Raw genomic sequence first — 25,096 nt, forward strand, 5'->3', positions numbered from 1 at the left:
ACCCTGAAGATGATCGGTGCGCTCTGCGAGGGCCTCGTGGCTCTAGGTTCTCTGCCGCCAAATCGAGAGGGAGGAAGGGGGCGCCGCGAAGTGAACCGTGAACACTCCTCTGTTCATTGTTATTCGGCTTAATGAACAGAAGGATACTGGCTAAGAGGCAGCGCTGGAGATGACATTTCACTTCACTCTCCTGCAACCTGCCGTTATCTTAGCAGCTCCGAGACACAGTCCAGGTACTGGCTGTTTAGCGGCCACTTAATTAGCTGGCGTTCTACTTCCTCCGCAAAGCAATAAAATCAGGAGAGAAAGCACAGGCGGTGGGAGGAGGGGGCGGTCTTGTAAGTCAGGGATTGACTTCACACTTGAGCAAGACTCCGCAAGGTGTGTGTGGCTGGGAGACAACGGTTTGCAGGCCGCTGAAGGCGCCAGGCTTCCGCTCAGCTCTCAGCACCCCTAGGCGGGCGTTATCTTGGGTTCACACGCTGCCCTGATGGAAGGAGGCGGGGCCGATGTCAGGGCCTCAGAGGAAAGCAGCTCCCTGAGTGTGGAGGGCTTCCACCACCGTCTGCTCCTCGGGGCACAGATGCCCATCGGGCAGGATAAAGGGGTGTTGCTCCTGCCGTTGTTAAGAGCTGGGAACCTTCCTTAAGCAGTGTTACCAACAGAAACAGAAGCCTGAAGTGTCTCAGCCCCGTGGAGACTGGGGTGTGAATGAACAGCTCAGACCCCGTCTCTGGGCTTCTCTCTTCCTTTCTGAGCAGGAATATTCATGAATAATAATTGAGGGCCCAGGTCCTGGGGCAGAGAACACCAGGAGGTCCAGGGAAACCTTAAATAGGGGATGACCGGCCTCCTGCCTCCAAATGCCATGTGCCCACAACAACTTCGTGCAGTGACGGGAACTTTCTGACATTCGTTTCAGCTTCTGTCATTAGTGACTTCATGACTTCAAGGGTGAAATCCAAGTCATGATTCTAGCTTTTAGCATTAATTCTTAAGTGCTGCAGTGTTACTGGTCTTTGGTAGGGTGACCTTTCCCTAATTCGCCAGGCCCTACCTAAACTACTGCACATGAAAGTTCTCTTGTGAAATCGTGTGAACGGAGGCTTCCAAAGTCGAGGCGCCAGCCTGATACTTCACACCTGAAAGCAAAAGTCCCTCACCTAAACCCCTTGGTTGGCTAAATTAGGAGACTGTAGTCATACTGGGTCCAACTAATGTGAGTAACATTGTGGATTTCTATGGCTTTACATGTATTAAGTTCATCCTATATCGTCACTTAAAGGAAGGATAGGATTGCAGACATTAGAAGCAGGTATTTGTCTGCAGCAGTTCGGTCATCTACTCCATGATTAATGGTCTGGACGCTCTCTGTCCTTGGTACAAGATTTGACAGAGTGAGCCAGCAGGTGAATCAGGCACCCAGGGACACTGGGAAAGTTAGACGTAACTCAGGTTGGTTCTGGTTTTTTGGACTTTCTTTTCACAAATAACTCACCGTGTGTGGCAGGAAAATCCGTACGCTCCCATTGGAGACAGTTGCACCACATTTTCTTATTTGTGATTTTCTGTTTCTGCACATCTCTCCTACATCACAGACCAAGTGAGTCTTTCAAAGGCTAAAAGTGAAGAGCATCCTTTATTAGAAAAAAAAAATCTAATTTCTTTCCATTAGCACAGCTAATTTCTTATCTTCTCTTGTTTCCCACATCGCCCTGTCCTACTCACTTATTCCGTATGGAAGGTGCTCTGTTTCTTTTTGTTCTGTGGTACCTAAGCTGGCCGTCTACCTCATCCAAGTAGCTCTGAGACTCAAGAGTTCTAGAACCACACTGTCCGACGTGGTAGCCGCCAGCCACGTGAGGCAGCCGAGCCAATGGTTTGCAGCTGATCTGAACTGAGACGATGTGAGGCTTCAACACACGCCAGGCTTCAAAGTCTCAGTGACAAACATGAAAAATAACAACACCTTTTATGTTGGCCACATGTTGAAAATACAGTCTGGATATATTGGGTTAAATCAAATGTTCAAATTTATAAACCTGCTTCTTTTTTACTTTGTTAATGTGGCTACTAGAACATTTTAAGTTAGTCCTGTGCCTGTGGACAGCTCAGTTCTAGACTGTGTCCTTTTGCCAATGGATTCCAGATCAAAAACAAAAATGCTGCAGACTTAACTCTGGCAGAGTCTATTCCTGCTGGGTTTTGTTAGCAATGCAATCACACTGGCCAAAACTCAGTTTCTGAGTGTTCTCTCCCACTGCCCCGTGCCCGACTCTCTTAATTAGCCATGCTGTGAGTGCTTGAGGCTTTGCAGCTCCCTGGGGCTCCCAGCCTGGCTCAGTCTGCCCCCTGCAGCCCCTGCTCCTGCCCTGGCTACCCAACCAGAATCCACAGCCTCCACAAAGCCACGCCTCCCACCCTGACCCTCGCTCTACCTCCAGTCCCCAACCGCCCCCCCTCCTGTCTCACTTCAACACCTCCAACTCAGTGGTCCAGAGTGAAAAGGTCCACCTTCCCCTGAAAGCCCCCAGCACTGGCGCTGTCCCAGACCTCGAATGAGCACCATTCAGGGACCCATCATTTGACCAGACTCGGCTGGGTCTCAATTTACTCTCCACTTCCTCCTGGAGACCTAGCCTGACTGCCCGGGCTGGTGGCCGCACACATCCTGTGCTCCCCCAAAAACCTTGTCCACCATGACAATTAGGACACAGCTGAATATAAACTCCTTGAGGTCAAGAAGAGTGCCCAGCGTGTTCACCACTCACACTGCCTAGCACAGCACCTGGCACAGAGTACGTTCTCAATAAATACTTGCTGGCTGGAGGGAGGGCTGGGTAGAGGGAGGGAGGGGTGAACTGTGACTCGCATGAGACTGAAAATTGTATCGTATGCATCCTTGTATGCCCTCAGGGCACCTGGCACGCAGTGTGTGTGCTCAGTAACTTTTGATTGAATGAATGAGCTCGAGCAGTGCTTCTAACCTGCGGTGTGCACACAGGTCATCAGGGATCTTATTAAAATGCAGATTCTGATTCAGCACTTCTGGGCAGGGCCTGAGATTCCTCCTTAAGCTCCCAGGCGATGCTTGTGCTGCTGGCCTGGGGGCACATTTTGAGTCACAGGGAAGCAGAGGTTGGCGCCGTTGCATCAGTTGGGTCCTCAGCATAGCTGGGCTTCCCTCGATTCGTGTGTCATCTCCTGACTGACAATGGCTATTCCAGGCTTCCTCCATCCTTAACTCTGCTCTTCCTCTTGACTCCAGAGGAGTAATAGCTGGCATCGCACTAATCAGACGCAATCTCCTTCAGGCAACCTTCTCATCAGCAAATCACCATCCCAGCCAGGACTTTGCCTTCCCACGAGGTGAAACTCGGCCCTCCTCCTCTTAAACCGCCACCTGGGAGCGTTTAGGTGTTCCTGGCCTATCTCCTCTAGGGCTTTCCTCCCACTCTTACCCACCCTCTTTCTAGCATCTTCATCCTCCCTTTTCATTTTCTTTTTCTGTTTTCAGACCAATTCAGACCCCTCTGTCGTGAAGCCTTCCCCACTCCATCATCCCTGGGACCTTAGCCTCCGAACTTGGCTACTAATTGCTTCAAGGGACCAAAAATGTCTTGGTCTCATTCCTCCTGTTCCGGGGCCCAGGCTCCTCATGGCTGGATTCCCATGACACTGGGCTCTCCTCATGCTTCTTGGAAGTTTAGAGTTTTCCAGCTCCTACCACTCATTCGTTTTACAGACGTCTGTCCGTCCTGCCTACGCGACAACTGCTCTGCTAGCCCTGGCATTATAAACAGGATTAATTCTGGGAGAATGTGAGGTCTGTGCTGAGCATTTCAGGGTGACGGTGCTCCGAGAGTGAAGAGAGCAGGAGAAAGGAGGAGGGGCGGCCCCAGGCAGGTGTGGTCCTACAGGTGTGCAGGGACCCCTCCTTCTGGGTCCCCTACCCTCACCCCTCAAATTAACTCTTTGAATTTCTGCTCTTTTATCCCAGTCCTCTTTTCCACAATAATCACATGGGATTTGAGTTGACATGAATCTGAAGGGGCTGCACCCTGTCCAGATGGGAGTCTTCAGCAGCCTGCACCGTCGTTCAGGAGGGAGGTCAGGAACGGGGGAGGGATTTTTCCAAGCTGTTAGCAGAGAGGTGAGAGACTAGCCTGATGTTAGAACCACTGCCTGAAGAGGGAATGGAATGCGAGGGGCGGAAAGGCAAATGCCACTGCGGCCAAACCCCAACCCAACCCGGGGCTCTTCTCTGGGAGTTCCTGCAGACTTGCATCCTTGGACACTTCAGCACATGACTCTGGGCTGTTGTCCTCCAGGTCTTTTGTTCTCCACAAGCATCATCTCTCCTACTGAGTTGTAAACGCCTTGAACTGGGCGCCTGGCATGCGACAAACAGACAGTGACCACCTACTATGTTCCAGACACTGGATCTGGGGGAAACAAGGATGAATAGGATTCAAATCCTCTTCATTTAGAAGAGGGGATAAGTGAGAATAGTTTCATAGAGAGAGACAAACATTTCATAGAGGAATGTAAGGAAGAGACAGTACTGGAGAGAAAAATACCCTGACCTTTTTTGACTGAGGCTATGGAGAGAGGGGTGGGAACAGGTATGTTCCCAAGGCACCTATAAAACTGCCTAACACACAGTAAAGGTTTGACAAGCTGCAAAGCCTCCAAAGACAAACATCTCTAAGATGTGCCCGTGGGAGTGCCACCAACACTGTTAGCACCTTTCCAAAGCTGACCCTGACCGGAGTTGCCTGGGGTTGGGCCCAAGCATTCAAGGGAAGCGTTCATCTCCCCTGCTGCGCTAGCAAGCGGAAGGACGCCCACAGGCATATGGGACAAATTGGGCTCAAACTGCCATATGGCTTGAATCTCACATTTTGACTGGCAGAGTGTAACCGTTTTTACAGAGTCTAGTGCCTTTCTACAGATTGTAAATGATAAGGTCACAAGGATTAGAGGCCAGTTAAAAATTAGAGAAGACATATGCTATGCATTTTACTAACGAATGGCCATATTCAAACATGTTCACTAATGAGTGGCAATATTTGAAAGTGGTGTTGAATTTGATCCTCTGTGACCATTGCTCCTTTTCTGGAAGGAACCAAATGCCCCATAAGGTTTGGGAAACGCTGACTGGAAAGCAAAATTGAGCCGGCCTTGTAAGATGTTAAAGGGAATTTTCAGTTAGATGCAGAAATTTACCTGCCAAGAAGTTTGTTTAGAGCAGCAAGGATGCTGTGAACATCATCATCAAATACTTGCAAGAGTCCCAGCTTGCAGCTCAATCCTACTTTGGCCTTTGGAAACAAGGGGAGCGGTGAAGTGAGGGAGGGGGCTGGGGATGTGGAGGGTGGGATGGGGGCAGCACCCCGGGAATCCTTCTTTAAAACGGTTACAGCGGGCTTCCCTGGCGGCGCAGTGGTTGAGAGTCCGCCTGCCGATGCAGGGGACGCGGGTTCGTGCCCCACTACGGGAGGATCCCACATGCCGCGGAGCGGCTGGGCCCGTGAGCCATGGCCGCTGGGCCTGCGCATCCGGAGCCTGTGCTCCGCAGCGGGAGAGGCCACGACAGTGAGAGGCCCGAGCACCGAAAAAAAAAAAAAAACGGTTACAGCAAGAGAGAGTGAGACAGGAAGCGTGGAGGCTTGGGGAGAGAGGATCGCTGCCATCAGTCACACCTGTCACACTCCCCCAGGGTCCCTGCCCGTTGCTGTCATTGCTGTCCTCCTGGCAGGGCAACGGCAGTGGTGCCGAGTCTACTCTTCTCAGAGCTAAGGCCCGGGACACAGCCTTGGGCAACTGAACGTGCCGCTCCCTTGTCTCCTGTTTCCTTCTCCTTCACCGGGACCTCCAGTTTGTTGGCTGTCAGTGTTTAAAGCCACCGAAGCTAAAATTCACTTAGAGGCCTTTTCCCGCCAGCAGGATGAATTCAGGCCAGTCCAAACAAGGAGGAGACGAGCTCCGAGCACCTTGTTTCAGAGCCCAGGCAGGGGGAGCAGGGAAGTGATGGAGGGCCGGCTGCAGGCCCCTCTTGACCTTGGTTCAGCCGTCTGGACAGGACTCAGAAGTGACTGGGAGTTATTTCTCTGGCCAGGAGCACGTCTTTGCAGAAATCCAACATGGATAAAAAGGCCTTAGCAGAAGTGCTGTGAGTTAGAGATTCTTTTGTTTTGTTTGGGTTTGACAAAGGCCCTGATTGGTGACAGCACGCTGGAGGGGAGGAGGGGCAGGTCATCCCTCACACACCTCACTGCAGGGCCTGGGACCTGCGCACGCTCCACGAGAGCAGGCTCGCAGAAGCAATCCGAATGTAAACTTCCCACACCCTTCGATCCAGCTATTTCACTTCCAGAAATTCATCCTACAGATTTCCTTTCACACGTGCAAAATGGCCTATGGAGAAGGACGTTCCCCGCAGCTTTGTTTATAATGGCAGAATATTGGAAAGGGCCTAAATGCTCGTCCGTAGGGTGCTGTTAAATGAATTCCGATACATCTATCAACTTGTATATCGTGTGGCTGTTGAGGGAAAATTCAGCTGTTCAGGGTTGCTCAGAGGGCACTGATATAGGACAGGCTGTAATGTATTAAATGAAAAAGCAAGGTGCAGAGCACGTTACACAAAGCAATATTCTGTCTACCATTTTTAGTCTCAAAATAGCTTGTATATATGCAGGTGAGAGTGATTGTCCCTGGAAAGCTTTGTGAGCTGACCGAGGAGGAAGGGAGACTTATTTTTCACTATTTGCCTTTTGCACCTTTTGAATTTGTGCTGTGCGCATGTATTATTCACTCAAAAAATATATAAACCATTTTTTAAAACCCAGACTATGTGAATTGTATCCCGATAAAGCTGTTTTTTTGTTTTTGTGTTTTTTTTGCGGTACGCGGGCCTCTCACTGTTGTGGCCTCTCCCGTTGCGGAGCACAGGCTCCAGACGCGCAGGCTCAGCGGCCATGGCTCACGGGCCCAGCCGCTCCGCGGCACGTGGGATCCTCCCGTACCGGGGCACGAACCCGTGTCCCCTGCATCGGCAGGCGGACTCTCAACCACTGCGCCACCAGGGAAGCCCGATAAAGCTGTTTTTGAGCAAGGAAAAATAAATGGTCAAGAAGCATTTTTAAGTTTGAAAAAACTGTAAATATTTTAAAGTAGGAAATAAGTTCAGATATTTTTGTCTCTGATTATACATTGGGCAGTTCAATTCCCAGGAGTATCATCACCAGGCGCACCACCCACACAGTTCAGAGCATTTATTAGGCGCCTCTCTTAATTTAAGGTTCTCTGTTGAAAGTAGGTTCGCAGGTATGGTCTCTTGTATGAGCTCATCTTCTCTAATAGGTTCTGAGACAGATGGTAATAAAGCTTCCCATTAGATCATACTCACAGTAAGTGTATAAATTAAGACTCTGCACAACCAAAAGACTGAATGGATACATACTTGCACTTGCTTGAGATCATGATGCCGTAGGAAAAGGGAATTTTCAGAGTTCTTTTGAGAACTCCCGTGAATGGAAATTAAACCAAGGAGAGTAAGGGGCTTTTCATGGTAGCAAACCTAAAACAAAAATAATTCAGGGGACCGGGTAGGGAGGGAGTGTAGAGGTCACAGTATTTTGTGGGAACATAGATGGCATTGTGTAACCACCTTTGATGATTTGTACAGAATTTGAAAAATACAAAAGAGTTCAGCTACTGAGCTCTATCCAGCTTCCTTGAAATTATTTCTTTTTAGCCATTTGGAGATTGCATGTAAAAGATTGTTGTAGTCTGTTTGCGTTTAGAGCGTGGCACAGTTTAAGACTGCTTCCCACCGTGAGATTCTGTGATTCTAAGATGTTGTGTACTTGAAAGGAAATAACCTGACTTTCTTCCTTTCGAACTTATGTCTTAGCGCGTTATAATCTAACACCATTTCCGTTCTGTGGCACTGTCTTGTCAGAACCAGTTTTCCATATATCCGCGGCTAGCCACCGCGTGGGGAGCCTCCCTCTTTGATAGACTATTTTTAACACACTGGGGCTGAATCTCATGTATCACTGCTGCCATCTTCTGGAAAGTCATACACCTAAAAGAAAAGTATTCATCTATTCCCAAAGAAGTACAAATGTGTGTGTCATGGTTTTGATGTTTCCCTTGAATATAGTAAGGGGTCCTGAGATGATATTTGATTCTCTCCTGTTCTTTTAACACAGAACTTCAGAGCTGTGGAGGAAAAATAAATGGCACATAATAAAATGCTTTTATAATAGATGCTGTCGTGATAGAAAACAAGCACAAAGAACTTCGGGCTTTTCACATAGAGATCATTCACCTTTGAGGGTCAGACCTTATCTTGAAGCTCATCGCTTGTAGGTGCCGACGGGCTCTCACCTTTACTGATAACAACCGACAATGTGTGTTCTGAGTGCATTGGAGGCTGTTCATCTCATCCCTTTTTATGCTTCCGAAGAGAAAATATACATACATGTCCTTTTGAATGTCTCCATTATGGGCGTACGGGAAATCAAACTCAAACATCCATCAAATGACTTGTCTACTGACATGATACTGAATGATAAACGTGACGGGCAGTTCATTTAGCTGCATGGTAGTGTGGGATTGCCTAAGGGGAGTGACAGTGACGGCACCTCTGCGTGTACACGAGGAACGAGGGGTCAGTATCCCTTTCTCTGCTGCCGTTATGGGGAGCTGACAAGCTTGGTGGCTTCCCACGAGGTCCTCAGTTTCACCCAGGCCTTCACAGAACAACAGCAATTATTAGTATATTGAGAATTGCTTTAATTAACAAGGTGCTTTACTATCACCTTACTTTTCTATAGAATTTTTTTGCTCATAAAACATTGTAACTCCATGAGAAAACCATTTCTCCTATTTACTAGGTGCCAGAAACTGGGTTAAATATTAATTATCTTATTACTTCTTCTTTACAGATGCAGGAAACTAAAGCAAAGAGATGTTAGGGTCACACAGATAATAAATGGTAGAGAAGGGCCTCTGAGTCCAGGTCTCTCTGACTTCAAAGGCTTTACTTTTAAACACTAAATTGTATCTGAGTTTTTAAAATACAAATATCACTGTATGATTTTGTGAATTACAATATGCTATTCTTTTACATGTTGTCCAAGTCCAAGATTTTATTCACCCAAAATAAATACTCAACACATATTAACCGCAAGGCAAAAATATGACTTGAATGGTAAGAACAGTTTGGCTATTACTTATTAGAAAAAAAAGTATCTTGTTGAACTTATCCTTTATTGAATAGTTGTCTTAAAATTGTATACTTCATCTTAGGCATTTAGGATGAGCTAATTACTACAGTTAAGTGAGAAGTTTGGCACCAACCAGACAGGCAGCTGCTCCAAAGAGAAAAATGTATTGGATCACCAGGTTCACTGTCAGATAAAGGGAAGCCGTCACACTGTTGGGAGTGATTAACTTGTTCCTGGTGTTGACTTCTAAGACGCATTGTCCATTGGGTACTCGGGATTAAAAACAAACGGGGAGAGAATTCCTTCTCGCTCCACTTGTTAGGACTCCGTGCTCTCATTGCCAGGGGCCCCGGGTTCGATCCCTGGTTGGGGAAATAAGATCCCAGAAGCCACGCAGCACAGCCAAAAAAAGAGGGGGGGAGGGGGGAAGATTTAAATTATAATTTTTCAAATAACATAGACAATTCAAAAGTTGTCTTTGCACAAGAATAACTGACCTAGTATAAATAAACTGACCTAGTAAAACTTCTGTAGGAGCTTAGCTGTGTCAACCAAGGTTTCACCAGAGAGACAGAACCAGTAGGAGATAAATGTAAATATAGATTATCTAGGCATGCTCAGCTGTCCCCATAGATCTATAGATATATAAAGAGATATCTATAGATATAGCTATAGTAGATATCTAGTATATATTTATATATAAATATTTCTATGTCTAATATATCTGTATCTATAGAGAGAGATTGACTGCAAGGAATTGGCTTACGTGATTATGGGGATTATGGGGCTACCTAGGCAAGTCCCAGATCCACAGGGCAGGATGCCAGGAAGGGCAGGCTGGAACTCTGTTGTCCACAGGTGAACTCTCTTCTTAAGGAAGCTTCAGGTCTGCTCTTAAAAACCTTTCAACTAATTGAATCAATCCCACCCAGATCATCTAGGACTGTCTCTCTTCACTGAGAAACCTACATTAGTGTTTGGTTGAATAGACTATAGTCTAGCCAAGTTGGCACATAAAATTAACATCACAGGCACTAAGGTAATACAGTCCATAGATACTGCTTTTTAATCATATGTAATAAGGAGATAGAGTTTACAGAACCAATAGAATAAGTATGTATTACTGTTATGATTTTTAAAAGGCTTTAAAAATTCTTTTTTTAAAACATGCAAAAATTATTAGCATTTGTCAGATCTATCTCAAAAGAAAATAATCCAGGGGCTTCCCTGGTGGCGCAGTGGTTGGGAGTCCGCCTGCCGATGCAGGGGACACGGGTTCGTGCCCCGGTCCAGGAAGATCCCACATGCCGCGGAGCGGCTGGGCCCCTGAGCCATGGCCGCTGAGCCTGCGTGTCCGGAGCCTCTGCTCCGCAATGGGAGAGGCCACAACAGTGAGAGGCCCGCGTACCGCAAAAAAAAAAAAAGAAAAGAATCCAGGAAAAGTATGCAATATAACTGTGTGGTAGTCTCTTCCATTCAGTTAGTATTTACTCACAAGGCATCCTAAAAGAGCCTCCGCAAATATGAGCCCACAGTTAATGACTAATAAACCCCTGGGGAGATGGCAGCCTTCTACATTATTGGTTAAAGCCAGACCCATGTGCCCCAGGAAGGAGACAGGCAGGTTGGCAGAGTGAATATGAAGATACTGGAGCCAGATGTTTTCTCCTCAAGCTCTTTGCAAATACCTGTGCCCCTAGGAGTTTTTGCAAACAGACCCAAAACATTATCTCAAGGAGTTTTGTATCTGCCTAAGCCAGACTTCCCCAAATTTCCTCTGTTCACCATGCCCCTAGTGGCTTGGTAAATTTTTCCTGGTGCTTCTAGGCCAAAAGAAACACGTAACATTCTGTTTATTAAATAATTAGGTCCACATAACATAAGTAGGAATTAATGTCTTAGCAACTTCATAGCCATTTGAAAAAATAGTTCACATAAATTGAAAGAAACAAATATTTTTATTTCATTCTTAAATAACTACATCTCCTGGTCCAAAGAGATGCTCACCTGGCAGCTGTCTTTTTTATCACAGTAACCTCCAAAAATCCCGCTTTGCAAAAACATGATGTCAGCAAAAGGAGGGTAGCACAATCTACATTAACACCGTGAACAGCCTTGAGTTAGTAATTCACAGTGTCCAACAGATGCTGAGTATCACTGTGCTTTTCCTCAAAAATTTAAAAGATCCCACTCCACCCCTGTGAGTTTGTTGTGACACCCCAGGGCTCCTTGGTACACAGTTTGAGAACTGAAGTCCTAAGCATTTGTACAAGTACCTGGTTGACAGTCTTGAGTTCTGGATAACTTAATTAAAAACCTGAACTTTCAGTAATGTATATATGTCAATGCTACTCTCACTTTGCCCCAGCTTCCCCCTCCCACCCCGCGTCCTCTGAATGTAAAATAGATAGCTAGTGGGAAGCAGCAGCGTAGCACAGGGAGATCAGCTCCGCGCTTTGCGATGACCTATAGCGGTGGGATAGGGAGGGTGGGAGGGAGGCTCAAGAGGGAGGGGATAAGGGGACATATATATGCATATGGCTGATTCACTTTGGTGTACAACAAAAACTAACATAGTATGGTGAAGCAATTATACTCCAATAAAGATATATTAAAAAAAAAAAAAGCCAACACTGAACCCCCCCAAAAAAAACCCGAACTCTTTTTAGATCAAATCAGACCTTCTAGATATTTCCTCATTTTGTACGAGACAGATTTATTTAACTAGGAAGCCCATGGCACAATGTATCTAAATTTAAGTTATACTGTCTGAATAGGAGCAAATTAGCAAGTGCATTAATGCTAAATTATCACCAACACATTTTTTCAGCTTTCTCTTGCCTTTTGCCATACTGAAGTGGTGAGGGTTTAATTTTTTTTTTTTTTTTTTTGGGTACGCGGGCCTCTCACTGTTGTGGCCTCTCCCGCTGCGGAGCACAGGCTCCAGACGCGCAGGCTCAGCAGCCATGGCTCACAGGCCCAGCCGCTCCGCGGCATGTGGGATCTTCCCGGACCGGGGCACGAACCCGTGTCCCCTGCATCGGCAGACGGACTCTCAACCACTGTGCCACCAGGGAAGCCTGAGGGTTTAATTTTTATAGGCTCTTTCTTTTCTGTTTTATATATATATATGGTCTATTCTTTGTAGTACTGGTACGAAAGGGAATTTAATGTCTTTGTGTCAGGAAAGTCCTATTTATTCTGACAAACTGATCAACCTCCAGAGTGTTCCTCGACCATGAAACTGATTTTATATCTCATCCCCGAGCTAATAAGATGTGAAACATTTTCCCTGTCACACCAAGAGATCAGACTTGCTTCCATGAAAAGCAGTGGGGTGAAATCACACAGTGAGCTCTTCTCAATGATTGAACCATTCAGTTCACAGTTTTTCAACATAAGAACAGAGTGATGGGTCTGAGACAAACCCAAAGATGAGCAGATACATTAAAAAAAAAAAAAGCCTTAAGAAAGGACTCTAGGATCCAATTCAATTCATTCACTGTTCACCGGATTAGCTGTCAGTTCAGGGAAAATTAAAATGGCAGAAACTAAAACCTGGTGGTCTTGGTGATTTGTGTAATGACATCCTGACACATACCCCCTCTCCCACCAACATGAACCTTTAAGGAAAGTTTATATCCCACAAAACGTGGGCTCATTCTCTTTGCTGTGAGAAGAAATAAGCTATAACACTCTGAAAGTGCAGGTGAGAAGAGAGATGGTGACATAGCTGTAGAAGAGGCCTTTTCCTGATAAAATACTTGTCTTTCTTGCTTATTATGCCCTGAGATTAAAATGATCTTCAGATGGGTTGTTAAAACAGGAAATTGACCATGGGGACAGAGGAGAAGTTGTTTCTATGGTGGAGACAACGTGAAGGGAAAAAATGTCTTGGGGACTTCCCTGGTGGCACAGTGGTTAAGAATCCGCCTGCCAATGCAGGGGACACGGGTTTGTACCCCGGTCCGGCAGGATCCCACGTGCCGCGGAGCGGCTGGGCCCATGAGCCATGGCCGCTGAGCCTGCGCGTCTGGAGCCTGTGCTCCGCAGCGGGAGAGGCCACAACAGTGAGAGGCCCGCGTACCACAAAAAAAAAAAAAAAAAAAGTAATTTGGCACACAAACCATCACCCAGGTAAGAGGCAGGGATAGAATGAGCTTGGAAAAGAAAAGCATGTGACCAGATGCAACCAGCAAGCCCCTCTCTAACCCGCATGTGTTCTCCTGCAGTTCGTCTTTTGCCGGGACTGTAAGGAACCGTACCACGAAGGTGAATGCAGTGCCCTGTTCGAAGCCTCAGGAACAGTTACTCAGGTAGAGTACCCTCTTCCTTCCTCAAAGCAGGGCTCAGGCTATGGGGATGAGAGCTGTTTCCTGGAGACCATCGAAGGTTCCAATCTGAAAACATCAGGGCCAGCTTAGTAGCCTACAGCCATGGTGATGGGACTCTGGACTCCCCGCCATCAGTCCCTCCAGAACCACTTCCTTCCTCCGGGTGAGCTGTAGACTTCCCAGTGGCCATGTGTCGTGTGTTGGTACTTCCATGAGAGTTTTACCCCAGAGGTAAGTGGATTAGGGATAAGGTATCTTAGCATGATCAGAGGAGTCTTTAGAAAAGAGAGAAAACCACTCAGCAACCCTTCCATCAGGGAAATCAATACTAGCCTCACGTTATTTTTTTTCAAAAGTGCCTTTGTTTGAACTCTTTGGTGAAAACTATCCCCATGAATGGAGTGGTAGGAGTATTGCAGCATTATGCGATGCAAGGATATCATTGCTTTTTAGCAATATCCTTACCGAACTCAGGTCCAGCTGCTCACCGCTGGAAAATCAATACCCAAGAGGCAGTTGTTGGTAGAAAGGAAAATCGTTTTTAATCGGAAAGCCGGCTGTCTGGGTAGATGGTAGACTCGGTGTCCCCAGAAAACCATGTCTGAAGAGTCTGCTTGGCCATGAAAGTTTTAAAGGGAAGAAGGGAAGTAATCTCAGCTAATCATTGAGATGGGGGGTTAGAGTCGTCACCACCCCCCCCCACACCCACACACACACCCCACCCCCACCCCCCACACCCCCACTGCATGCAGGCTTGTTGACTTCTTGTGATCTTTCTTTGGATGCTATCTTGTTCACACAGTCTGTTCACAGAGTTTGTTCAAGAGATTACTGAAAGGGAAGCTAGGGAAGAGATCGGGTCATCGGTTACGTATTCTTCATTTCTGCTTCTTTGATCCATGGAAAGAACCAACAGGTTAGGCAAGGTATTGTGTGATCAAAAGATTTGATAGGTGTGCTAGGGCCAGAGATGAGCAGAGCTTGGGGGCGCCTGGTTTAAAAGTTAGTTACAATGTAGCTTTGCTAAATTGACGAGAAAAGGGGTTTCCTGCAAAGAGCTGCTTAAAATATGGACTGTGCTAAACTGTATTTCAGTCTTGATTAGGTAAAGAACATGTTTACTGAGCCTTACTCTCTGAAGTGCTGTATCGGGCTTAGGGAAATGCAAATATATTTTCTTTTATTTATTAATTGTGATCAACCAAACCTTAGGGGAAAGGAGTAAAAACTTCAACACAGTTGATGAATTTGCTCATTATTTTTCTCCTGATAGAGATGTTAACAAGGGTATAAACACCAAATCTACCCAGATAAATCCTTTAGTCATTTTATTGACAGGAACCCCATAAATAGACAGAGAAGTTCCAGAACATTTTAATTTCACAGTTGAGAATTTTAAGTATCGCGGAACGCTCTAAAATGAGAGCATAAAGAAGTGAATCCCTGTGAGGTATTCTGTGGATGTATTTACTCAGTATTAGCATTACGAAAGAAACATAATGAGTGAATTCAGGTCTTCTCAGCTGCTCCTAAAATACTGACCCTGAGCATTGAGAGATTTAGGGCTGAACTGCATTTCTATGCTACACGCTCTTCCTGTTGACTTATTGTAGCTCTGGGCACTCAGATGCAAGCTCTCTGGGTCCTGATGTCAGGAATAATAATGACCCTGAGACCCGCCCCCTTGCCTCAGGGCCAGAAGGGTTAGACCAGAACAAAGGCTGCTACTGTGGGAGATGGGTGTGATCCAGCAGTTTACACGCATATGTTCATATGACAATAGACCTGGACAAGCCTTCCAAGAAGGGGTCCCCTAACATCTATTTACTTGAACACAGTAGCAGTAAGGTGAAGAAGAGTGTTGCTTAACCTAAAGCTGTCCAGCGCCTGACGCACTCAATAATCCCCTTCATTCTTCTTTCAAGAGGAACTAACCAACCTTGGTGTTAATGATTAAGGTAGCCCAAATTTAAAAAAAGAAAAGAAACTCAGGAATATGGGAGAAAGAGAGTTAGAGCTGGCCTTGAGTACAGATGACCAGTATCAAGGGGCCTGTGTCTGCACACACCATCAATCAGCAGGTGTTAAATCGAGCATTTCTACTGGCCAGACATCCTGCTAGACTCTCTGAAGAAATGTAGATAAGTACATTTATCTTCAGAGGGGAGCCACAGGAGACTTACAGGAAAATAGATAATGATCGTAATATGCTAAAACAAAGTTTAGTGAATATAGCTTTGTACAGTGTTTCCCTAGGAAAGTCATGGAGGGTGGGTCAGAGTTTGTCAAGAGAACAGTGGGGTAGGGATGACAGGGAACATTCCAGCAGAGGGCACTGAATGGACAAAGGTACAGAGGCAAGATTCTCTCCAGCTACCCTGTGTTCTGTCCATCCCTACATCCCCAGGCTCAAGACAGTATCTGGTGCACAGACATTTAGTGAATGTTTGTTAAGTGATGGTGGTGTCGACTGAAGAAAAACACACAACCTAAAAGTTGTGAGTTAAGTTTATTTGAGGACCTTACTGAGGACTCTAGCCGGGAGACAGCCTCTCAGCTCTGAAGAGGTAATGGAGGAGCCAGGATATATAGGAGTTTGTGCTGAAAAAAAACAAACAACAACAAAAAAACATGTAGTCAAACATCAAAAGATTACTGCTAATCAAACAAAGCAGACCTCTCAAGTTAATGATTTTAGTGCTTTTCTATGTATGGGAAGCTACAAGAGTCCGGGCTCTGAAATTATTCCTTCGATATGCATCTTAACTACCTAGGGCCAGTATCCAGAACACAGAACGTTTCCTGATTTTCTGCGTCCTGAATTCCCCTCAAGGTCTACTGTGTGGGCAGCTGCAGTGGCCAGTGGCTTGATTTCGGGCAACATTTGCTCTTTGCTGGAATGGCAGGCAACACTCCCTTTCCACAGTGGCATCTATAAAGAAAAAGACATTATTTCATTCATTCAGTGGTAGTGGGTAGGCTTGTTTCTTGTTTCTAATCTGGGGATTAAGTCCCTGCTCTCATGGAGTTTATGTTACTTTATTAGATGCCACAAGGCTTCTAATTGCACACACAATATGATAGGAATTCAGAGGAGGACTCTTTAATTCAAGACAGGGTTATCCAAGAGAGAATTCAGGAAGAGACGGCCCTGCAACAAGACCTCTCTGAAATGAGCCTCCTTCCGGCCTAGAGCTCGGATAACTGGACCAGCCTCACAGTTCTCTTATTTGAAAACAAAGCGAATGGACCCACCAAACTGGAAAAGTCTGCTGGTTCACTACTGCCTGAGAACAGAAGGCAGCTAGCGTTTGGGGGTTTTGCTGCCATTTTTTCCTAAGTCTCTGATCCATTCAGGGTCCTCAGAAGAGACTGTAACTGAGGGGTCGTGGATGACCTACAGTGGTGGGGAAGGGTCACAAGAACCAAAATCGATGTGGAGGGCCTAGGAGTCCAGCATGGGGGAACCATGACTGCACCAGGCCTGAAGGGACAAGAGGAGGAAATGGCGTAACACGGGGACCAACCTCAAGAGCTGGAACCATGGAGGAGCTCTGACAGGAGGTGTAATCGTGGAGAGTCCAGCGTTGCCAGAAGTAGACCCAAAGCCGGAGGGGAGTGAGGACCAACACCTTGACTTCTCCCGCTCACCCTCTGGTCTCTTGCAAACGTCTCCCATTGGCCACACCCAACTGAAAGCCAGCCATAAGGGACCCAAGGGACACAGCCCACCGGATTCAGCCTTCCACTTCCTTCCTCACACAGAGCAGAGGAGAGAAAAGAACACAGAATAACCAGTATATCCTCTATGGACTGGTTTACCACGTCTCTGGTTTCCTCATTTCAACAAGAGCTACTCTTGGACACGGAGAAGGATGAACCCAACAAGCTATTTCATCAAACTGAAAGAGCCAATTCCGTTTGGCAAGAGAATGAAGGGTTTTTATTTTCATAGAGCCAGTTTATTTTCTGTTCCCTACATTTCTCCCAAACAGCAGTGATCTCCAAATGGATGACCTCTGCAATCCCACTTAACTGAAATGTTTGAAAGGGTGGCACTCCACACACCTAACAGTAAAAATCTGATCGCAGCCTCCCCTCCTGGAACGGAAGGCTTCAGGTGCATCCTCATGTCTGAATTTTGCTAAGACATCAAAATGCCCGCATTAGCCTTCTTCAAATTTCCTTTCAATTCAATTCATTTGTAAGGTTTTTCCTTTCAGCCGTCTGTGGCTACTCTCCACCGTTCTCGCTCTAAAGCTGAGCGGTTTCTGACATTATCCAGCCAGACAAGCCCACGTCTCCCAGGGCCCAATCAGGATTTTCCCATAAATTAAGCTGCTTGACCCTAATCTTAATGCATTTTTTGATTAATGCAACTTTTTTTTTAAAAGCAAACTCAAAAATTGGTTTTAAATTGGTTTTAAAATATTGAACAAGCTTGCAGTTGAAACTGCTGGGGGTTTGGGGAATCAGTGACAGAAGATCAATCCGTCACGGGCTAATGAGAGTCCAGCCCCATTTGCTGCTTCTTGCTGGAGCAGGGTTGTTCTCCTGCACGTATTCCCCCTGGAGGCTTTCTAATAAGTAAACACTTGCTCTTGTAAACCACATAAATTGATTCATTCTCCCAGGGCTTCTAAGTAGTTGACATGACTCCTCCTATTCCACAAGAAGGCAACAGAGACCTCCAGAGTTTTCATGGTGTTGTCCAGAACCACAAAGGAGATTATTCTCATTGGCTACACCTGATCAGAGTAGTTTGGGAACAGTGACTGCACTCTCTGATGAATAAATCCGCAGCGTCTAACGGGAGTGTGCCACCCCTGCCTGCCTGGTGTCTGCTCGACCTCCAAGACCCAGATCGTAAGACAGGTCCTCCATGAGGCCGCCTGCCCACCCCACTACCTCCTCCAAGCTCTCAGACTACACCACATACCTCTGCTGTACATTCTTCACATGGAAATTTTGTTTCCCTATATCTTCACTAAAATTCTGAACTTTCTTAGTGCAAGGTTTGTACCTGTTTTGTCTTTATAACCCCCAGTGCCTAGCATGTAGGGACACTCATTAAATGTTAGTGAATGAATGACAGCTCCCTCTTTCCTCACCATACATCCGTCCTCACCGTGAGGCTGGGAGAGCACGCTACAGGAATGCGTGGGGAGGAGTAGATCAAGATGGTGACATGGGGGCTTCCCTGGTGGCGCAGTGGTTGAGAGTCCGCCTGGCGATGCAGGGACACGGGTTCGTGCCCCGGTCCGGGAAGATCCCACATGCTGTGGAGCGGCTGGGCCCGTGAGCCATGGCCGCTGAGCCTGCGCGTCCGGAGCCCGTGCTCCGCAACAGGAGAGGCCACAGCGGTGAGAGGCCCACGTACCGCAAAAAAAAAAAAAATTGGACTAAATCTTCTCAAATCCTGCCACTGCTTTATCAAATCAGTTTAGGTAATAATCTAAATCATTTGTTGTCACTTCAACCATCTTCACAGCTTCTTCACCAGGAGTAACTTCCACCTCCAGAAACAACTTTATGGGAATTCCCTGGTGGTCCAGTGGTTAGGCCTCGGTGCTTTCACTGCCAGCTAGGGAACAAAGATCCTGCAAGCCGCACGGCCAAGAAGAAGAAAAGAAACAACTTTATTTGCTCATCCCTGAGAAGCAAGTTCTTATCCATAAAGTGTTGTCATGAGACTGCAGCAATTCAGTCACATCTTCAGGCTCCACTTCTAATTCTAGTTCTCTTGCTATTTCCACCACATCTGCAGTTATTTTCTTCACTGAAGTCTTGAACCCCTCAAAGTCACCCACGAGTGTTGGACTCAAACTCCTGTTAATGTTGATATTTTGACCTCTTCCAATGAATCATGAATGTTCTTCATGGCGTCTGAAATGGTGAATCCTTTCCAGAGGTCTTCAATATACTTTGCCAAGATCCACCAGAGGAATCACTGTCTATGGCAGGTATAGCCTTATGAAATGTATTTCTTAAATAATAAGAATTGAAAGTCAAAATGACTCTTTGATCCATAGACTGCAAGATGGGTGTTGTGTCAGCAGGCATGAAAACAACATGAATCTCACTGTACTTCTCCATCAGAGCTCTTGGGTGACCAGGTGCATTGTCAGTGAGCAGTAATATCTTGAAAGGAACCTTTTTTTCTGAGCAGTAGGTCTCAACTATGGGCTTAAAATATTCAGTAAACTATGTTGTAAACAGATGTGCTGTCATCCGGGCTTTGCCGTTCTGTTTATAGAGCACAGACAGAGTAGACTGAGCATAATTCTTAAGGGTCCCAGGATTTGGGGAACGGTAAATGAGCATTAGATTCAACTTAAAGTCGCCAGGTGCATTCGCCCCTAACAAGAAAGCCAGCCTGTCCTTTGACACTTGGAAGCCAGGCATTGACTTCTAACTCTGAAAGTCCTAGATGGCATCTTCTTCCAAGATAAGACTATTTCATCTGCTGTTTAGCGTAGCATGAATTATCTCAGCTGGATCTTCTCGATAACTTGCTGCAGCGTCTCCATCAGCACTTTCTGCTTCACCTTGTGCTCTGATGTGATGGAGACGGCTTGTTTCCTTAACCCTCATGAGCCAACCTCTGCCAGCTTCAAACATTTCTTCTGCAGCTTCCTCACCTCTCTCAGCCTTCACAGAACTGAAGAGAGTCAGGGCCTTTCTCTGGATTAGGCTTTGGTTTAAGGGAATGTTGTGGCTGATTTGATCTGTCCAGACCACTCAAACTTTCTTCATATCAGCAATAAGGCTATTGCACTTTCTTATCGTTCATGTGTCCACTGGAGCAGCACTTTAAATTTCCTTCAAGAGCTTTTCCTTTGCATTCACAGCTTGACTGAACGTTTGGTGCAAGAGGCCTGGCTTTCGGCCTGTGTCGGCCTTGGACACGCCTTCCTCGCCGACCTTAATCACTTCTAGCTTTTGATTTAAAGCGAGAGACTTACAACACTTCCTTTCATTTGAACACTTAGAGGACACTGTAGGGTTATTAATTGGCCTGATTTCAATATTGTTGTGTCTCAGGGAATAAGGAGGCCCAAGGAGAGGGGGAGAGACACAGGGGAGTGCCCGGTCTGTGGAGCAGTCAGGGCACACACAACATTTATCGCCTAAGTTGGAAGTCTTATATGGGCGCGGCTCATGGGGCCTCAAAAAAGTTACAATAGTAACATCAAAGGTCACTGATCACAGATCACCGTGACAAATACACTAATGATGGAAAAGTTTGAATTATTGTGAGACAAATGTGACAAAATGTGTGACGACAAAAAGTGACACAAAGACACAAAGGGAGCCAATGCTCTTGGGAAAGTGGCGCTGACAGACTTGCTTGAGGCACAGTTGCCACAAACGTTCAATCTGTAAAAAGCACAGTGTCCGTGAAGTGCAACAAAGGGAAGCACAATACAATGAGGTATGCCTGTACGGCTATACGCTGTACAGCCACAGGGATCCAGAGATTAGCTGAGTGACTCCTCTACACCAGGCAAAGGAGAAAATAGCCACCTTGAAACAGGAACCCCAACTCTCAGCTTCTCCTAGAGGCGCAAAGGGTTTGGACCTCACATCTAGGGCCCCAGCTGTTAAGATTCCCACCAGAAGGCCTGGCTCCCACAACAGCTAGCTCTGAAAACCAACAGGGCTTGTGTCCATGAGACCCATAAGACTGTAGCAAACAAAGAAGCGATTCTTAACAGACGCACAAGCACTCACCATGGCTATCCCCCCAGGGCTTAGCGGGGGCTACTCTTCATTGCCGTGGCTTCTCTTGTTGCGGAGCACGGGCTCTAGTCTAGGTGAACAGGCTTCAGTAGTTATGGCACGTGGGCTCAGTAGTTGTGGCTTGCGTACTTAGTTGCTCCTCGGCATGTGGGATCTTCCCGGACCAGGCGTCGAACCCGTGTTCCCTGCACTGGCAGGCGGATTCTTAACCACTGCGCCACCAGGGAAGTCCCTGTGTCAGTAATCTTTTGATTCATAAGAGAAAATAAGATTCCCACAATAAACCACTGTTCCCTCCTTCAGCCTCCTAAATTAGAAGAATAAAACCACCATTTTGCCCAGGGAAAGATAATCATAATTTACCCTTGTGTAGTACTTGGTTACCTTCAAATACACCATCACATGTTGAGCCTCATTACAACTTTTTGCAGTAGATTTAGATGACAGGCAAGGTAGGAGGAGGGAGAGTGATCTGCCAGGAGCCAGAGAGTTGATCATCACCAGATCAGTAGTGCCTACTGGTGTCACTCTGCATTTTGAAAAAGGGAGATATGCAGGTTAATGCTGGCTGTCCCAGGGTGGCAAACTTAAATGCTAACAGGCACCAGTAATATAAACAAGCCGAGTAGGCTGCATTAATCTCACAGGCCTCTCAGTATTTTGAGTGTAAAGATACAGTACACTTCTCGTCTAACTTTCCTATTTCAACAAAGAGAACAACAGCAGAATAGCACATCAAAGCACTAGCCTGCAAGAACAGTTACACACGGACCGCGATGGAGTCTGTGCCAGGCCAGGGTGCGCATAGCTTGTCAGTGCCACGCGGCTGCGCCACTCAGGTCAGTTGTTACCAGGCAGAGATGAGGGACCCATGTCACCAGATCTCCCCAACTGATTTTTTAAGGTTTGAGTAGCTTGAAATCCATGTGTTTATGTTAAATATCCTTATTTTTAAAGGTCAAGAACTAACTTAAAAAAAAATGTAAACATCTATCCATAGGTGGAATTGTGTCTGCAGACTCTGTGTGCCATGACTGTGAACCTTATTTCTGCTAAGTCTGAATTTCTTATCATCAATTAAAAGAAGGAAAATAGAGAGTTTCAGTAAACATGTATAAAGTACCTACTATGCACCCTGCACAGTACTCGGTATTTTGGATACAGCATTAAACATAGACCAGCCTCTGATCTCATGAGGTTGATAATCTAGTGACATAGAAAAACATCTTAACAAGTAATTAAAATATTTACGTGCCAACAGCCACAAAACGGGACGCTCAGGAAGCTATGACATCCAGGCTTCTAAGAGATTTAAAGAACTGTTCACAGGAAGAAATGAAATCTAACGCCTAAAAAATGAACTGTCCAGGCAAGGATGGCACGAAGGGCGCTTTAGGCAGAGGGACAAGATATGCAGAGTTCTAGAGATGAAAGAGAATGGCAGAGAAACGTGGGAAGCTCAGTGTGACTGTTGTATAAGTGTTGGTGGCAGTAGCCATAGTAGGCAGTGCTCAGCAAATAAAGTCGTATGAGTCAGGTTACGGAGGTTAGAGTTAAGGGCAGTGAGAAGGCATTAAAGGATTTTAATGAGATTGACATCATCAGATTGATGTTTTTGAAAGATCACCAGCTGTAATAGGAAAAACAGGAGGGAATCGTAATAGGTCGTGTTTTTAGGAAGCCAACTCTGAGACCCTTGAGGTCTGAGTGCAGGTACGGGAGGGCACTTTGGGGACTAGTTCTGTGCAGGGTGACAGCAAAGGGAGGGGGTGAGCTGCGGTACAGCTGCAGCAGGGCCCTCAGCCAGTCCTGTAAGGAGCTCTGGGGCTAGGATGGTCCTTCAGATTTGCTCTGCATCAAGGGGGGCAGGAGGGCAGGAGTTTACACCCCCTCACATAGACCAGTCTTTGGCTGTGAGCTCCCCAGACCCAGGAGGGAGCAGGACCTTGGGGGAAGAAGCCGCCTGCTTCAGCTGAGGGCAATCCCTGGATAGAGACTTAGCCGAGAGCTGTGTGTTGCCAACATACCCAGCGGCCGGGGAAATAGTTGCTCTGGCCAGTTTCACAGCACTCACTAAAGTCCTCCCCTTGCACTGCTGAGAGAATGAGGAATAGACCACGGAGGTTTACAAGAGGGGAGTAAGCGGGCTGAACTACAGTTCACACCCCTGCAGCTGGGCTGCGGGTTGTGACTGTTTCGCCCTCACCCTCAGGCAAGCACCTCTAGGTTATCCCTGATGGGTCCAAACCCCTGCTTACCTGCCTTTCTAAAGCCATGACTACTGAGCGTGACCATTTGATATCCAGATTGGGCAGGAGAGCACCACGGGATGCCACAGTGACTCACCTGGGTGCCAACCGTATTCCTCCTCCCTGCATTCCATAGCTGCAGCCCTACCTTTTCCTAATGGTCACTTATCCCTGCCAGAAAGGTGACTCCTTTCCTTGCCTGCCAGTCTCTGGGTAAACACATAAGGTGACCAAATGGCAGCTGTAGCTTGAAGTTTAATAGAATTCTTGGTGTGTTCCCTGGTAGAAGCATCTTCCCTGTAGAAACCAGAGCCTCTGTATCTGTAAGGCTCCAAGTTGCCCAGGTAGAGCACAGATTCCCAGGTGGGTCACTGAGAGTAATAATAAGTGGGGCTTACATTCCTACTCCCACCATTGTATTCTACCTATTGGAGACACGGTATCGTACTGTGGTTTTTAGAGTATAAATCTCATCTTGAAGAATAGCACCTCAGGGTGGGAGGGAGACGCAAGAGGGAGAAGATATGAGGATATATGTATACATACAGCTGATTCACTTTATTATACAGAAGAAACTAAGACACCATTGTAAAGCAATTATACTCCAATAATGTTAAAAAATAATAATAAAATTTTAAAAAATTAAAAGAATAGCACCTCATCTCCACTTACTGCATCTTGAAAGGCAGGCCGATCACTAGGTCAGATCAGCAGCTTCTGGGTGATAGGATATGTGACAGGACCAGTGTGCACTATGGTCATGTGCCCTCTGTGACACGCCCTTTGCTAGAAAGTGGGTTTCCTTAGTCCAGTGTGATGTTATACAAGATCCCGTAAGCCTTCAGATGGTGGTTCTGTCTGAGGCTCTGTTGTCAAGAAAGGCAAACCCATACCTAGAATAGGAGTCAGTTCCTGTCAAGATGGAATTTTTACCTCTCCCGGTAAAAATATAATCAACTTGACATCAGCAGGCAGATCGTCCTCCCTGAAGGATGTGCCGTACTAGGGACCTAACGTTGCCGGCACGTTGGACGTCGGCAGTGGCAGGAGCTACCTCAGCCCTGGCAAGTGAAAGCCGGAGCTGTAGGAGCCGAGCAGAGCTGCCATCTTGCCTCCGCGATTGCTCCATTCAGGAGCCCATGACGAGCCCTGGTGTGGCTGGCTGACGTCAACTGGCTGGACCATTCTGCTTACTAGTTGAAGGCCCCTTTCTGTGGCAGATGCTCTCCTGTGGGCGTTAATATGTTGTGTGTTTCATGCCCGCTCTCACAGTTCTATCCACGCGCCTTTTATGCAGACCTCGTGCCTTCTATGCAGACCTCCTTGTCTTCTTCGTCCTCATCCTGGATGCGCCGCCTTCCTCTCGTGAAGGATTGCAGCTGACGCTCCAGCTGCGTGGGGCTCAGGAGCACGCTGGGAGCTTTTTCCAAACAGCGCCGCTCAGGACTCTAGACATTGCCATTGTGATTCTCTTACTGGCTTGCAATAAACTCCGTGCGACATCTTTTCCCACCACACACACCTTGAA

General features: G+C 46.6%; 1 protein-coding gene across 2 annotated transcripts in view; it reads left to right on the plus strand.

Moving 5' to 3' along the window:
* PRKN (parkin RBR E3 ubiquitin protein ligase) overlaps positions 1 to 25,096 on the plus strand; it is a gene marked incomplete at its 3' end in the record, with an annotated part of 1,244,701 nt that overhangs the window by 1,201,693 nt on the left and 17,912 nt on the right. For both annotated transcript variants that reach the window (XM_082855877.1, XM_082855878.1), the window contains exon 10: positions 13,475 to 13,558. In XM_082855877.1, the coding sequence (XP_082712003.1) occupies positions 13,475 to 13,558 (84 nt within the window). The remainder of the gene's footprint in view (positions 1 to 13,474; positions 13,559 to 25,096) is intronic.

The sequence above is a fragment of the Leucopleurus acutus genome, assembly GCF_964270905.1.
Source record: "Leucopleurus acutus genome assembly, chromosome: 15".
In the NCBI taxonomy this organism is placed as follows: domain Eukaryota; kingdom Metazoa; phylum Chordata; class Mammalia; order Artiodactyla; family Delphinidae; genus Leucopleurus; species Leucopleurus acutus.